Source organism: Curcuma longa, chromosome 5, assembly GCF_044706935.1.
Source record: "Curcuma longa cultivar G26 ecotype Majalengka, Jawa Barat chromosome 5, ITB_CL_G26_1.1, whole genome shotgun sequence".
NCBI classification, from domain to species: domain Eukaryota; kingdom Viridiplantae; phylum Streptophyta; class Magnoliopsida; order Zingiberales; family Zingiberaceae; genus Curcuma; species Curcuma longa.
The window spans coordinates 10,367,996-10,383,191 of record NC_133865.1 but is presented as its reverse complement, the minus strand read 5'-3'; the positions used below and the strand labels follow the sequence as shown (position 1 = coordinate 10,383,191).

At 35.4% G+C, this 15,196-nt stretch overlaps 2 protein-coding genes across 2 annotated transcripts; both read left to right on the top strand.

The window, feature by feature from the left end:
* The first annotated feature begins 4,112 nt into the window (after positions 1 to 4,112).
* On the top strand, positions 4,113 to 4,810 carry LOC141829957 (large ribosomal subunit protein uL24y-like). Its single transcript, XM_074717420.1, has one exon. The coding sequence runs from the start codon at positions 4,149 to 4,151 to the stop codon at positions 4,602 to 4,604; it is 456 nt and encodes a 151-aa protein (XP_074573521.1). The 5' UTR covers positions 4,113 to 4,148; the 3' UTR covers positions 4,605 to 4,810.
* Positions 4,811 to 10,563: 5,753 nt separating this feature from the next.
* Positions 10,564 to 11,846, top strand: LOC141830147 (uncharacterized). Its single transcript, XM_074717631.1, has 3 exons — positions 10,564 to 10,795; positions 10,886 to 10,961; positions 11,040 to 11,846. Exons 1-3 carry the CDS (start codon positions 10,757 to 10,759, stop codon positions 11,759 to 11,761), a joined length of 837 nt encoding a protein of 278 aa, XP_074573732.1. The 5' UTR covers positions 10,564 to 10,756; the 3' UTR covers positions 11,762 to 11,846.
* The last annotated feature ends 3,350 nt before the right edge of the window (positions 11,847 to 15,196 follow it).

Here is a 15,196-nt window from a genome sequence, read left to right as displayed (position 1 = left end):
AAAGATGTCATTTTAGTTTCTTTGTTTTTATTCTATAGATTCATTAGTCTTAATGGTCTATTTTGACAATTAAATAAAATACTTTAAATTAGTATTAATAAAATTTAAATGCCATTTTAAAAATTATCTTTTATTTAGCGTTATCCAAATTAAAGAGAATTTTATAACGGTGCATTTGCCACTTTCATTCCCAGCTCCACCTCTCTAACGTATTTGTGGTACCTTTACAATTAACTTGATTTAAAAATTAATAACTTTAATACAATTTTTTACTCTTATTAATTTAAACATATTTTAGTTTCTTTTATAAGTTCAAATCTTTTATAAAGAGATTATTCACACAAAATAAGGATAATTGTAATTTATATAACAAACAAAAACACTTTATTATATAATTTGTGAATATTAAAGGTCAGAAGTCAAAAGAACACCTTGGAGTCAGTAAAGTGACGTTTGTTAAAGACAAAAACACTTTATTATATAATTTGTGATTATTAAAGGTCAAAAGTAAAAAAAAAACACCTTCAAATCATCAAAGTGATCTTATTTTTTTTATTTTATTTTATGAAAAGAAAATAAAACATCCCACCCATCAATAATTAATATATAATTAATCAATTACTTTATAATATATTATTCTCATTATTATCTTCTATCTAAATCTTACTGATACACATATTATAATAATTATAATTTCATAAATACTATATATATTATAGTAATTACGGTTTCATAATTATTACAATGCATACTTAATATTTTCAAAAACATTCATATTGTAGTGATTACGATTTCGTAACTACCACAATCCGAATTTAATCATGTTCACATAACATTCACGTTGTAATAGTTATAAAATCACAACTCAACTACTACAATGCAGATTCGACTTGCTTGCTTAATATAGTTGTAGCTATGAAATTGTAATTGCTACAATATATGTAGTAGCTATGGTTTCATAACTATTATAATACGTTCTCGATTCAAGATTTAAGTGGAAATATAAATGAAAGATAATAATGTGAATAATATTAAAGGATAATTGAATAATTAGACGTGTGTTCTTGATGGAATGGGATGCTTTAAAAAAAATTTAAAAAAAACGCTCCCGGTGATGATTTAGAAAAAATGGAAGGTCGTTTTGATTTTTTTATCCAATATTAAAATATGTCAAATATGAATATTCATATATCTACGCAATAAAAGCCACCTTTTGACCAATTTATATATGGATTTAGATATAAAAAATCGGGATATAAATGTTTTTTTAATAATTATAATTTCTATCCTATTTACTGTAAAATAAATTTCAAAAGAATGAATTATTCATCTTTTTCATTATTTATTATAAAATAATGAATAGAAGGATTTAAAAATCCATCGAATTACTCATCCTTTTTTTAAAAACGTTTATTATTATTTTTATTTTTCTGACGCCGCCCTCTTTTACTTGACTTAAAAATAATTTACAAACTATTTAAATATTATTATTTCTTTTTGGCATAAAAAGGGTTCAGCACTACTTCGATCGCACTTTACCACTCATGGCGCGACGTCACGGCGGCGACGGAGGCGGAGACCCAGCGCCGGACCGAAACGGGTCGGATTTCCGATGGGAATCCGGCGAGCATGGGAGCCTCGGCAGCGGGTGGGGGTATTTCTGGGGCTACGGCTCCTCGCCCGGTGGCGGATCCGCCGGTTTCGGCTTCGGGCGAGGATCGGCCGGCCAAGCGGAGAACGGCGCTTACCAGTTCGGGTTCGGATGGGGCGGAGGAAGAGGAGGAGGTGCCGGCGGAGGCAGCGTCGGAGGCGGGGGATTCGGCTTCGGATTCGGCGGCAGGGGCGGAGGGGGAGCATGGAGCGGCGGGGGATCCGGATTTGGGGGCGGTCGCGGAGGCGGCGGCGCAGGCTACTCGAATGCTCCGCCGCGGAGCAACCTACCGTGAGTGGAGTTCCTGCATAATTACAAAAATATCCCTTGTGTGACATGTCGTGCTGAAATAATAAAGAATAATGAGGACGTATTTGTAATTGCAAATAGTTATTGATAGGAGTATGTAAATGAGATTAAGGCTGCCTTAGGTCTTAATCATATAATTATGCTTAAGGATTTGCTCCTAAATTAAAAGGATGAAGAAATTATTTAACTAGTACTATCCCTCTTTGAGCATAGGACAGTAGTAAAACGCTTAGAGCATCTACAACGTTTACCATATTATAACATTAAAAAATTTAAAAAAAATACATGTGGTGGGCCAGCTAGAGGCTGGCCCACCTCACTGCATATGAACACGTTCAAAACATTAAACGTGTTCATCTGCCATGTCATTTTTTTCTCTCTTTTAGCGTGTTATTAACGCCGATTAACACAGCGATGCGGATGCTCTTAGTGGATCTTCAAACTATCATAGATTGATTCTCGGCTTGAGCACGTTTATATTCTATTTGGTAGAAGATTATGGAATGCAATGCAATGTACGATTACGTCCATTTAGTAGAATAGTCGTGTTGGTAAATTACAGAGCATGATTCTTTTCAATGATGGATAAACTATGAAGGTTAATTGTCGATGTCCAAAAATACGAGCACTTTTTAAATTTATTTGTTAATTGGTGAAAAATTTTAGTGGGGCAAAATTTGATAGGTTCAACTAATTGGATACTTGAGTAGAAAAAAAAAGACTATTTTTTTTTCAATTTTTAATAATTAATTTATTGTTTACAACTTTATTAAAGCCTATATCTTCCCCTTAGCACACGGCATTAGTGGTGGTGGTGAAGTGTAGAAAAGCACAATACCTTACAAAAAAAAAAAAAACAATTACAATTTTTAATTCTGATACCCTTGACATCAGTGACTAAATAAAAAAATAAAAAAATATATATAATAAAAATAAAAAATGATATTGTTGTGGTTCTAGACATCTGGAATATTTTTGGATGTCCAAAATTTTCTATGGTACAAGATATCAAAATTATATATATATAGTTTTTTAGAATTTTTATTAAGATACTTAAAATCTCATATATTAGAGTTTAAAATTGCCAATATAACTTTTAGGCGCATTTGGTTGGGGGTTATCGTTGATAATGTTGATTATCTATCCAAGGTTATCATTCCAAATAATGTAGCATTATCACTACATCAACAAATGCAGTTATAATCCAAAAATGTGATTACCTTGGCAATTTAAGATTTTCTAAGATTTCAAATGTTAACTAAATTTTTTTTCATGATTATTTTTTAATTTTAAAACTAAGTTAATTCAAATACTATCAACCTTGTTAATAAATTTTAATTTAAATACATATAAAATTAAAAGAGATAATTTATTTAAATTTTAAAAAATAAATTTAATTAATTATATATATATATTTATTTTCCTTAATTATTTTATTAAAATAATTCTTTTAATGAATTATTTTATTAAAAATATATTTTAAAATTATATTTATTAATATAATAAATTAAAGGGGAGCCTTGGCGCAACGGTAAGGTTGCTGCCATGTGACCTAGAGATCACGGGTTCAAATCCTAGAAACAGCCTCTTGCCAAAGGCAAGGTAAGGCTGCGTATTATCCTTTCCCCGGACCCCCCATGGCGGGAATTACATTTATTAATTTAATATAATAAATTATTTTAATAAATTATTTTATAAATATATAAATTTATTTTAAATTTTGGAAAATAAAATTAGTCAATTATATTTATTAATTTAATAAAATAGTTTATTAAAATAAGTATTTTAATAAATTATTTTATTAAATATATAGAATTTTATTTTAATTTTTAAAAATTATATTTATTTTTATATATTATCAATTTATTTTTTATATATTATCAAAGATAATATTCTAAATATTAAATATTACCTTTAAATAAGTAAGTTAAATCAAATAATATCAAAGTATATTTTATATCCTATAATTTTATCCCTCACAATTAATAGAATGATGTCGTAGAAAACATATAAAAAAGGAAATCTACTGAAATCGTATAATTTGAAAATGGCAGGGGCATTTTTAAAATAATCGAAATTCCAGGGTGGAAGTTTCACTGTTAGGAAAAACCCTAGTCAGCTTGCCTATAAGTTGCTTGCCCTCCCGATCTGGTCGTAGCATCCGCCGTCGCCGTCGCCGTCGGTCGCCATGAAGTTCAACCCGAGGGTTTCGAGCTCCCGAAGGAAGTGCCGGAAGGCCCATTTCACCGCCCCGTCCAGCGTCCGCCGGGTGCTCATGAGCGCGCCGCTCTCTACCGATCTAAGGAACAAGTACAGCGTGCGGTCCGTCCCGGTGCGCAAGGACGACGAAGTGCAAGTGGTGCGCGGCACCTACAAGGGCCGCGAGGGCAAGGTCGTGCAGGTCTACCGCCGGAAGTGGGTCATCCACGTCGAGCGCATCACCCGCGAGAAGGTGAACGGATCTACCGTCAACGTCGGCATCAACCCCTCCAAGGTGCTCATCACCAAGCTCAAACTCGACAAGGACCGCAAGGCCCTTCTCGATCGCAAGGCTCGCGGCCGCGCGGCTGACAAGTCCAAGGGCAAGTTCACGGCAGATGAGGTTGCTGCCGGCGGTGCTCCTTCTCTACAGGAGATCGACTGATCTCGATCGGTCTGCCCTCTCTTGCATATCTACATTTTTCTGCTGCATTTTCTTCCGATGTCTTGATATCTAGGATGATTTTTGGATTTGACATTCTTTTAAGTTAGCGCCTTTGCTACTTTCTTCCTAAGATTTTGTTTGATTCTAGATATGTTAATTTGTGCGACTCTTCTCTTTCATATCTATTGCACGTATCTTGAATTTTCTAGGGTAAGTAATTTCCTCAAAATGTTTCTTCTTACCTTCTATGCTCTCTTCTCGAACTTGAAGCTTACTACTAGCTGTAAGGATGAACATACCAAATACCTCTAGGACATTGTATCAAATTGATTGGTTGCTAAGGCTAGAAGTTATTGACATTGCTGTAGATTCTGTTAATTACTTAGTTTCTGCAATGACCAGCATCTTCTTATGCCATGATATTTGGTTGGTGCTCTAACTTTAAATTGATTATGGTGAATCATTTAAATTGATTTGGTTTTTCCCCTACTAGTTTTGAACATTATAGGAAGTTATGTCTTTGTTGATGGTATGGTATCACACCACTTAGTGAAGTTAGTAAACTCATCTTGCCTCTAAAACCTTATAATTGGCTCAGATTCTCCATTGTTGGCTATGTTGTGGTTTGATGGAATTCAGAATTGGTATCTTCTGATCATTAGCAGTATGGGATCTCCAGAGCGTTGGCATTTGACATTGCTATGGAAGAGGTAAGATGATGAGGCTATGTATACAACAAACAATATTTGAGAACAATTCCGGTGTTCTTTTGAAAACTTGAACCGGTTAAATTCGGATCCCGTTGGATCACTAAGGACTCTCGGGTTGAAACTTGGCTTTTGATTGATTCTACTCAAACCTGCAATCTAGTAAATGTTGTCTTTGTTACTGGACTCAGGAACTTCAATCAAATTGGAGAAGGAAATGCCATTAGTTTTTCCGCATCAACAGTCTTTTTTGGGAACCAGTTGGATTAGTAAAGGCACTGAGATGGAACTCAGCTTCTGATTTGTTCAACTTGGAAACCTTCAACTTAGTAGATGTTGTTCAACTTGGAAACACTAGTTGGTGAGGTTCAATCACTGGTATTCTGAAGAACCAGTTGGATTAAAGAGTAAAGAGACTCGGGTTGAACTCAGACCTTAGCTTGGTTCAACTCGGAAACCTTCAACCTAGTAAATGTTGCTTCCACATCCTTTTGATACGTCTTTAGAAACAATGGAGCATAAAGACTGGTAGATGTGGACTCATGATATTTGAACAAATCGAATTGGAGAAGACAATGCCATTTGCTTTGTAAAGTACCAATGGAAGAACCGAGTATAAACACAGATGGCTTTCTCTAATTATCATTCGTGGGAAGTTAATGAATGTACATAATACAATCGATTATTGTGACTTGGCCTCCCATCAGTTTCTTTGAATAATTAGCAAAATTAGATATAATCACTTACTTAAATATTGGATAAATTTACTCCACTAGGTACTGGTTAAGTTTATTCTAATAGAACATTACATTAACATGCCAGTTCTCTGCTCTAATGGCAAGGTAATGGAGTACTCAAGAACCCTACAACCATAGAAAACATACATGGGCTGCCAAATAGAGTACATACCCTGCTCCAGATCCTTCCATTAGAAAGCCTCTTCTTGCTGCAGAACCCTCCAAGTAGGAATTGTGAAGGAAAAGTTAGGTAGAGACAGTTGAGGATAGATGGCGCCGAGGAAGTGGAACCGAATGAAGAAGCCTTGTCGAACATGAGTGAATTGGGGGAAGGATTGGTTCTCCCGGCCATGGCGCCCGAGCTAGAAGGAGGATTCGGGGCGAGGGAGGACGGACCGATCAGGTTCTTGCTGTTGGCCCCTGCCGCCCCGGCTCGAGTTGATCGAGGAATCATCATCATCGAGGAAAAAGAGCCAGGGGATGCCCTCCATTCTCGTGCTGTCCGTCGTTCTGTGGAAGGCTTCGACGAATCGAGTCTCCCCCATGGGCCGATCAATCTCCGATGGGCGCTGAATCTGACTTTGACCGGAAGAGATACAGCCGAAGGCGGGCGGATCGCGTGGATCCACCGCCACTAGAAGAAGCAACCGGGGAGGCACAGATGCGATCGAACTCGTTGATCATGTGCTCGAGATCCTCGTCGGTGGAGACGGAGGTGAGGGAATCGAGGTCCTCGTTGGGGAGCTGGTTCTCGTGGGAGAAGTGGGCGCCGCCGAGGAACTCGCTTGAGAACTTGGCGGCGAGGTTGGCGAGAGAAGTATTTAATATTCCCTTTGAATCTCAGAGACAATTTGATATCCAATTTGAATGGATGAGAGTATGAAAGAATTTTTTAGATTTGATTAAATAATTAAGTAATTAATTATGTAGATTTTTAAATACGGATATAGAGGTGGGTTCTAGTAAACTTATTCGTACTTGATCTAAATATTTGATTAAATAATATATAAAAATTTATTAATTATTTGTTCTTTTATTTCATTGGTAAAAAAATTAAAAAATAAATTTGATCTTTTTCTTCTCTTTCTCAACCTCTTTAGTTCATAGATATTTATTTTGCTTTTATTGAATTATATTTTTTTTAGATATTATATTAATTTTAATATACTTTTGTGGGATAAAATGAAGAAAATTTTTAATATAGAGAATATCTAATTATGTGATAAATATGAAAATAGATATTCATTTTCTAATGGGTATAGAGATGAGGATGAAAGTTAAATATTCAATAAGGATGATGATGAATATACTAAATCACGATGAGGATTGATGATATAGACTTCGATCTAAATCTTGGTCATCCTTAGTTTTTAATAGTCCTGTGGATTTAAAAAACTTATTTATAGCAACTAGTGCACCTTCAATTAACTCTTTGAAGAATTTAACCCCTTAATAAATAATTAATTATCTTAAATAATTAAATTTATATAATTGTCAAATAGAGGTAATTAATTCACACATTTAAATTAACTTCTTAATTAATTAGTTAATTATCTTAATAAATCTAAAAAAACATACATTTAAAATTAATATTAATTCCTAAATAATTGCTAATTAAAAAGAAATCACTAACTCGTCTAATGATTGCTAAATCTTTATATATATATTTTTGAGATTAGGGTAATAAATTATAAATTAATGATTGCTAATTATTTTATAAAGGAGTCATTTTCATTGTTAGTGCATCGACAGTTAAAAATTAGGTTTGTTTTTCTAGGACTTGATCTTGGTAGCAATCTATTTCTGCAAAAGATCTTGGTAGCAATCCATAGGACTTGATCTTGTTGTCAATCGATAACTATCAAAGTCGAATTGCGAGTCTATTAATAAAGCAAATTCAATGAAACAATAATTACTGGTACCATAGAGAAGCGGTCATAAATTAGAAAGGCTTGATCAATTTGAAAGATCATTCAATTCAATATAGTTGAAATAATTGAATTGGTAGTTATTTTATCAAGTAATCAAAATTCAATTAAATTCATAATTGTCTCAATGTAATTTTTTCTTTTCTTTTTATTTTGATTAAATGAATATTTAATTAAGATCATTTCAATACTCCTTTTCGCCATGCATAAATTGAGTCAACAATTAGAATAAACACTAAAAATGAAAGCTTCAAGGATAGACTCAATACGTAGAAACTGATAGAGTACCATTTGTATAGATTTAGTAATTGATTTTTGAAATATTCATCTTTTTGGAATTCGAATCTTGATCTAATTGTTCTAGATAAATAGGGGAAAAAATTCTGAAGGTGAAAAAAAATGATCCGGATTTACTGGTAAATGAATCACGAGGAAGATTGTGAAGTTTGGACATATAAATTATCACAAATCCGATATCCTGTGTGTCTGCCTGTGCACTCAATGTGCACTATAGAAATATTAGGGCGTTCAAAATAGTAACAATGATATTTTATGTTTTTAATTTTTAATTTTTTAATTATGATTAAGTTATTTAAAAATTTTCTTTTAGGGTTTAGAAGTTGAGATATAATATTAAATATAAAAAAAATTTAAAATAAAAAAAATTTAGTTACTTATTGGGTGTGTGGAGTAAGTACGTAGTGCGGGGTAACAATTCAACACTTTGAGAGCACTTAAATTTTTTTATTATAAAAATTTTTTTATATTTAATACTATAATCGAACTTCTAAATCTTAAAAATAAAATACTAAATGATTTCACCATAAAATAAAATAAAATATATAAAATGATATTGTTCTAGTCTAAGCCCCCGAGCACCTTTGTGGTGCACACGTGCATATAAACATGTGCGTAGGATATCGTCTTTTATATATATATATATATATATATATGAATCATGAAGAAGATTATAAAATTTGAACATATATTATTAAAATTATATATATATATATATAATTTTAATATACTGTGCATCCTTTCCCGCGCATCTTATTATCATACGAGGGGAGCAGCACGTGAGGGGACTGCCGGAGGAGGAGCAATCACGTGAGGGGGCCCACCCCCTCTTGCCATGCCGACTACCTCCTCAGGCGGGCACGAAGATGTACATTGGGGGCGCCAACATAAAAGACTATATCAATATATGTTGCATGTCTTATAATCATCTAGTATATTATTTATCTTTAATTCTATACTATTCCGGCTAAATATCGCTAATGGTCAAGCCATTAGTCAACGAACTGTTTGACAAAGATGATCCTGGGACCCAATGAAGAGGAGAGGCTAAGCTGAAGAGCCACACCGGAACTGCACCTGAAACACGCTCACAGAGAAAGGTTAGACTGGCGCCGAAGAGTTTCGACAAGCCACTCCGACGCACAAGTTAAAGTTCCGATAAAGAACGAAGAGCAAGTAGTGAGAGTGGTAAGAGTTTCAGAGATCAGACCTTTTGCATGACGGTGAATTACTTTTTTTATAACCTGCATTAGGATTTCGTCTGTAGGGTCGGCTGACATACGCCTCGGGCTGTCACACGCTATAGAAAGCAACTTCCTTATGTCCCCTCTGCTTTTGGCCGTATGTGTAGGGAAGATGCATAGGAGAAGATCGGGTCTGACATTAATATCTTCCTTTTGGCGATACGTGTGGGCCAAGAGGTTAGAGGGAGAGGCTACGTATAACGATTTGATACGCCTTTTATGTGGTGGCGTAGAAAGGAGGGGTGTCAGAAAGAACCAAACTTGTGTTATCTACAGAAAGTCCTTCTTTGAGCGGCGGCGCCCAGGGCGAGACTCATAACTAAGGCTAGGGACTAGCCTGAATGAGGTGGAGTGGCTGAGATGGTATGCAGAAGTGAGGTTGGTTGAGACGAGGACAGCCGAGATAGAGCTATCCGAGATGAAATTGGTTGAGAGCCGCTGCTGCCAAGGCGAGAATGACTGATGCTGAGACGAGAGTGACTGATGTCGAGACTAGAGCTACGCTGGCCAGACGAAAGTCACTGCTGCCAAGACGAGAGTGATTACTGCCGAGACAAGAGTCACTACTTCCAGCAGAAACGGGAGCAGCAGGCGGCTGGGATGAGAGTGGCTGCTGGTCGAGACAAGTCAGAGATGAGGTCAAAGTCATGCGGACTTGCGCTGATAGCTCAGCCGAAACTTTGACCATTGAAAGACTTGCAAGAGAGCCACATTGTCTATCTTAACCATCCGCATCATATATTTAAAGTCTGAACCTAAACCGTACATACTATGCATTAAATTTTAAATCTTATAAAAAAAAATTAAAAAATTATATTAGATGCTCGCGTAGCCTAAAGTGTTATATATATATATATATATATAATCATAAACTCAGATATTTTATTAAACGAAATCATCTTTTTTGCTGTGGATTCCAATTCCAGTGCTGCTTGCACACTAAAAGACAGGCTGCTTAAAAAGAAGAGCATGCTGCAACTGCATTCCTATCGAAGTAAACTAAATATAAAAATAAAAATAAAAAACACAACCGATAAAATAAAGAGCCAGTTTGTCCTTGAGTGCATGTTCTCTAGCGCACGGAGGACAGTGTGAATAGTAACTCGTAGGGTACCCTTTTTCACGTTGAAGAGAGCATCCACCCCCTTCCCCCATGCAGAGGCCTAATGCAGGCCTGCACACTGCGCACACAGCACCTGTAGAGGTTGCTTGCTGTTTGAACTCTCAAGGAGCAAGGCAATGGACAAGCATGGCGAGTTCAAGCTCCTCAAGATCCAGGCAGGCACTCCCTCTCTTGTTTCCTTTTCTTGTCTTCTGCAGGAACAAGCCATCAACAAAATTTTCTGTCTCTCTGTTTGGTTCTCGCAGACACACATCTTGAAGGTGAACATACATTGTGATGGCTGCAAGCTTCAAGTCAGGAAGATCCTCCACAGAACTGAAGGTAGTTTTCTTTTTTCTTTTTTTTTTTTTTTATCAGTTTGCTATGAAAACACAGTCACTAGCTGTGAATCCAATGCAGGAGTCTTCTCAGTGAGCATAGATGTTGAGGAACAGAAGGTTACAGTTTCAGGGGATGTGGACGCTGCGACTCTGATAAGGAAGTTGAACAGAGCAGGCAAGCACGCAGAGCCATGGCCAGCGAAGACCAGTAAGGATCAGAGAATACCAAACCAACAGAAACAAGGGAAGCCAGTTTGCAACGCCGTGAACGACGTCGCCGATAAGATCAAAGAATCTAGTAAAATTAGCAGCCTCCGACAAGGACACAAATCCTTCGGAAACCAGAAGCACAAGCTTTCTTCATCCAGCTCCGATGAGTACGACGAAGACGAGGATGGCGATGGAGAAGACGACGACGACGACGACTATGATCTACGATCACTCGACGGCCAGTTGAGGCAAATTCAGCTCATGAGAAACACTAATGCCGCAGCTAATTACTCTCACGGGATTAATGGAAGCAATGGAGGGGTTCAGGTTCAGCAGCAGTTCCCGATGATGGCGAACATGCAGGCCTGCCAGACCCAGTCACCGTCCTCCATGGTGAACAACTGGATAGGGCACCTACAGCCACAGATGATGATGTATCTGAGGTCTCCAGCAATGGCCGCCGCCTACACTGGGTTCTACTGCAACTGCTACCAAAGCCCTTACTATCTGAACGACCAAGTAGACGACAGCTATCACTGTTTCTATGCTTCCGGCAATAACGAAGATAACTATGCTTGCAGTATCATGTAAGAGAATGCTCCTGTATCTTACTCTTCGTGTTGTCTTAATTGTGACTGACTTTCTGAAAATGATGTTGCCAATGAGCTATGAAAGATGATTGCTATGTTATATTTTTTTTTCCACTGATCTTGATCTTTATGGCATGTGAATACTTAGCTTGTTATTGCTCATGAGTAGTTTCATGTCTATTGTTTGTCATTGAAAAATACTTAACTTATGATATTATTCTAAAGACAGAGCATAGCTTAGACACATTCAAAAGTCTTTTAGGGTTTAGGAAGATGATTGTGATGTCATAATTTTTTTTATTAATTTTTATGGAATGTGAATAGTTATTGCTTTGGAGTAGTTTCATGTCTATGGTTTATCATTGAAAAATAGTTAACTTATGGTCTTTTTCTAATTCGTCTATCGGATAAATACAGAATATAGCTTAGACACACTCAAAAGTTAACTTACAAGGTTTAGGAAGATAATTGCTATGTTATATTTTCTTCACTAATCTTTTATGTTTTTTCACTATGGAAGAAGAGAGCTTCGGCGCTCGCCTGGTTCGCGCGAAGCAGAGGGAGTTCAACTACTTTTGGATCTAGAGATCAGCTCCAGAATTATAGAACCAAGTCCTATATTTCGAAGGCCATATAATTTTTTATTTAGGTATCAGAACGGGACGTTCTATACCACGTCAGTCAAATCAAAGCTCGTTCAAAGATCTATATTTAGGAAGATGGGATGTTATCCAATGAAACCCATAACAATCTAATTTCAAATTCAAAAAATATTATTTAAAACTTTTTCGAACACTCTGAATAATTTTATCATTATTTTAACAATTGACACATACATATAACTGATCATAGAAATATTAGAAAAAAAATAGACATCATAAATACATTCACTGTACTACCCTCTTTTATTACATATCAATTTTTCAAAAATCTAAATCTCCTAGGTCTATCAATAAATTTCGATCAAAATCTATTGATGGACTTAGAGAATTCCCATCATACCCATTCCATGTACTATAGATTTTTGAGGTGCCTCGGAGTTTATATGTACGCAAAGATATCAATTTGAAGTAATTAACAGTTGTGATCAGAAGGTTTTCAAAGTCTATGACTTTAAGACAATTTATACATACATATAATTTATCGTAGGGATATAAGAATCAGATATAAACATCATAAATACCTTCACTACATTACCCTCTTTCATTATATGCCAATTTTTCAAAAATCTAAATCCTGTAGGCCTATTAATGAATTTTGATTAAAATTCATTGATGAGCATATATAGAAAATTCTAATTAGATTCATTCCAATTCTTGTGGAATTTTATGCAATGCTCCAAAGTCCAAATATGTAATTCTTTATTATCAACACATTAATAGTCCTAATCTAGTGTTTAAGTTGTAGTGCTGATTTTTTTTTAAAATCAATATCACTGTAGTGCTGATTTTTAAAACCAACACCACGACGATCTAGTGTTTAAGTTGTACTTAGTTGATTTTTAAAATCTAACACTAAAATAATTTTTTATTTTATTTTATATTATTTTTATTAATAAAATCAGCTCTCTTGTTATTAATTTAATTTAATTTATTCGTTTATAATTAAATATTAAAAAATGGGAAAAATATTTTTAATTTTTATTAATCTTCTTTTTTTTTTATTAAAATTATAATTAAATAAATTTAGTGGATTATTTATTAAAATTAAAATTTAATTTAAGAGGAAAAAGAATAAAGCAAAAATATTGCATGCAATGTAGAGAGAAAATAGAAGAGAGGGAAGCGAAAAAAATCAACTATTAATATAGAGGTAAAATGGGAATGAGTTACGATTTTTGAGAAAAAAAAATTTAATGTATCTTTTGGACATTCAAAAACTTTAACCAAGGCCTTTTGGAAATTGCCAAAGAGTTTTTTTTTTGTTTAAAAAAAAATGGATGCCCTCTTCGCAATTAGAGTTTTACAAATCAATTACCTGCAGGAACACAAGTGCAATTACAAAGGTAAAACTAAGAATTCTTGAAATAATGTGTAAATATCATTTCTGCGAATGGAAATGTATTGACAAACAAAAGACGTCAACATGCTCAGATTTGATTCCTGATTCAGAAAAAAGGCCAATATATAGAGAAGGTGTCAGAGCTCAACAGCATTTCAGTGTGAAGTCACTGGGGGACAGATGGTTGCAAACACCCAAATGAGCACAAGATTGCAGGAGACATGAACATCAACACAGAGGAAAACAGTGCAGAAAGAAATGAACAGATGATGAAAATGACTTGTGCTCCTGGAGCTCAGTTAGACAGGGAAGAAGGATTAACAAGCTAATCTAGAATTAGATTTAAGGTTTAGGGTTAAGAATGCAATTACTTTGAGGATTGACAAGGAAAAATGTTAACATTTCAAACCTCATACAGCATCATCACAGCTGCAATCATGTTTACAAGTATATAGTAGATGCAATATCAAAGAAAACATTGGGATTTCTTTATCACTTACTCAACTTATCTAACATTCCCTTCTTTCTCCAACCAATTGCTTGTTGGACAATCTTTACCGGAGAGATTAATTCTTTGCTGAATTAAATTATAAGACAATTCAACTTATCTTGTAGAGATAACTTGAACGGATAATTTCAAACTGCCAGCAGGGGTTAGTGTTTTCCCAATCAATAGTGCTGAGTCAACCGAATGGTCGAGTCGCCGATTGCCGAGAGGGCCGAGTGACCGAGTCATCGACTGCAGAGAGCCGAGACGCCTAGTGCCGAGTGACCGAGATGCCGAGTGGCCGAGACGCCGAATGGATGATGTCGAGACCTGCGTTCAATACAGATTCCTTAAAATAGATTCGTCCCCTCCGACGATGGTTAGAGGTCACAACAGACGTCTGTTTCTCAGGATACAACGACAAAACTGTGTTGACCACCAAACACAGACAGATCGTGATGAATATATAGAATTTCTCATCTATACGTTGGCGATGCATTCATGCCATCAAATTGCATTCATGCATCCAAACGTTCATGCATTTAACTTGCATCCATACGTTCATGCATCACTAACCAACAACAATGTCTTAAAACTTTTAATATGAGACTATATTCTCCTTCACAAAGGAGCTTTCTCCTCCCATCCTCTTTTATTTCCATTCAAATTTTTAAGATTGCTGTGCACAAGGTTGAGACAAAGTAGAGCATCCATCAGGCATCACCATTGAGCATGGGGTCACCTGCATCAATTCCATTCTGACTCTGCTTCAATTATTGGAGGAAAAGGAAGAGGTCCACTCAATCAGACACACCAATCAACTTGAAAAGCTATTTGGCAGGTCAGCAGTTCATGCATCATTGTGCTTTAACACTGTCATCAAACACAACAACTCTGCCTTTTGGACCATGCCTTTGAAATTGTCCACAAATGCTGTTGAAGCAGATA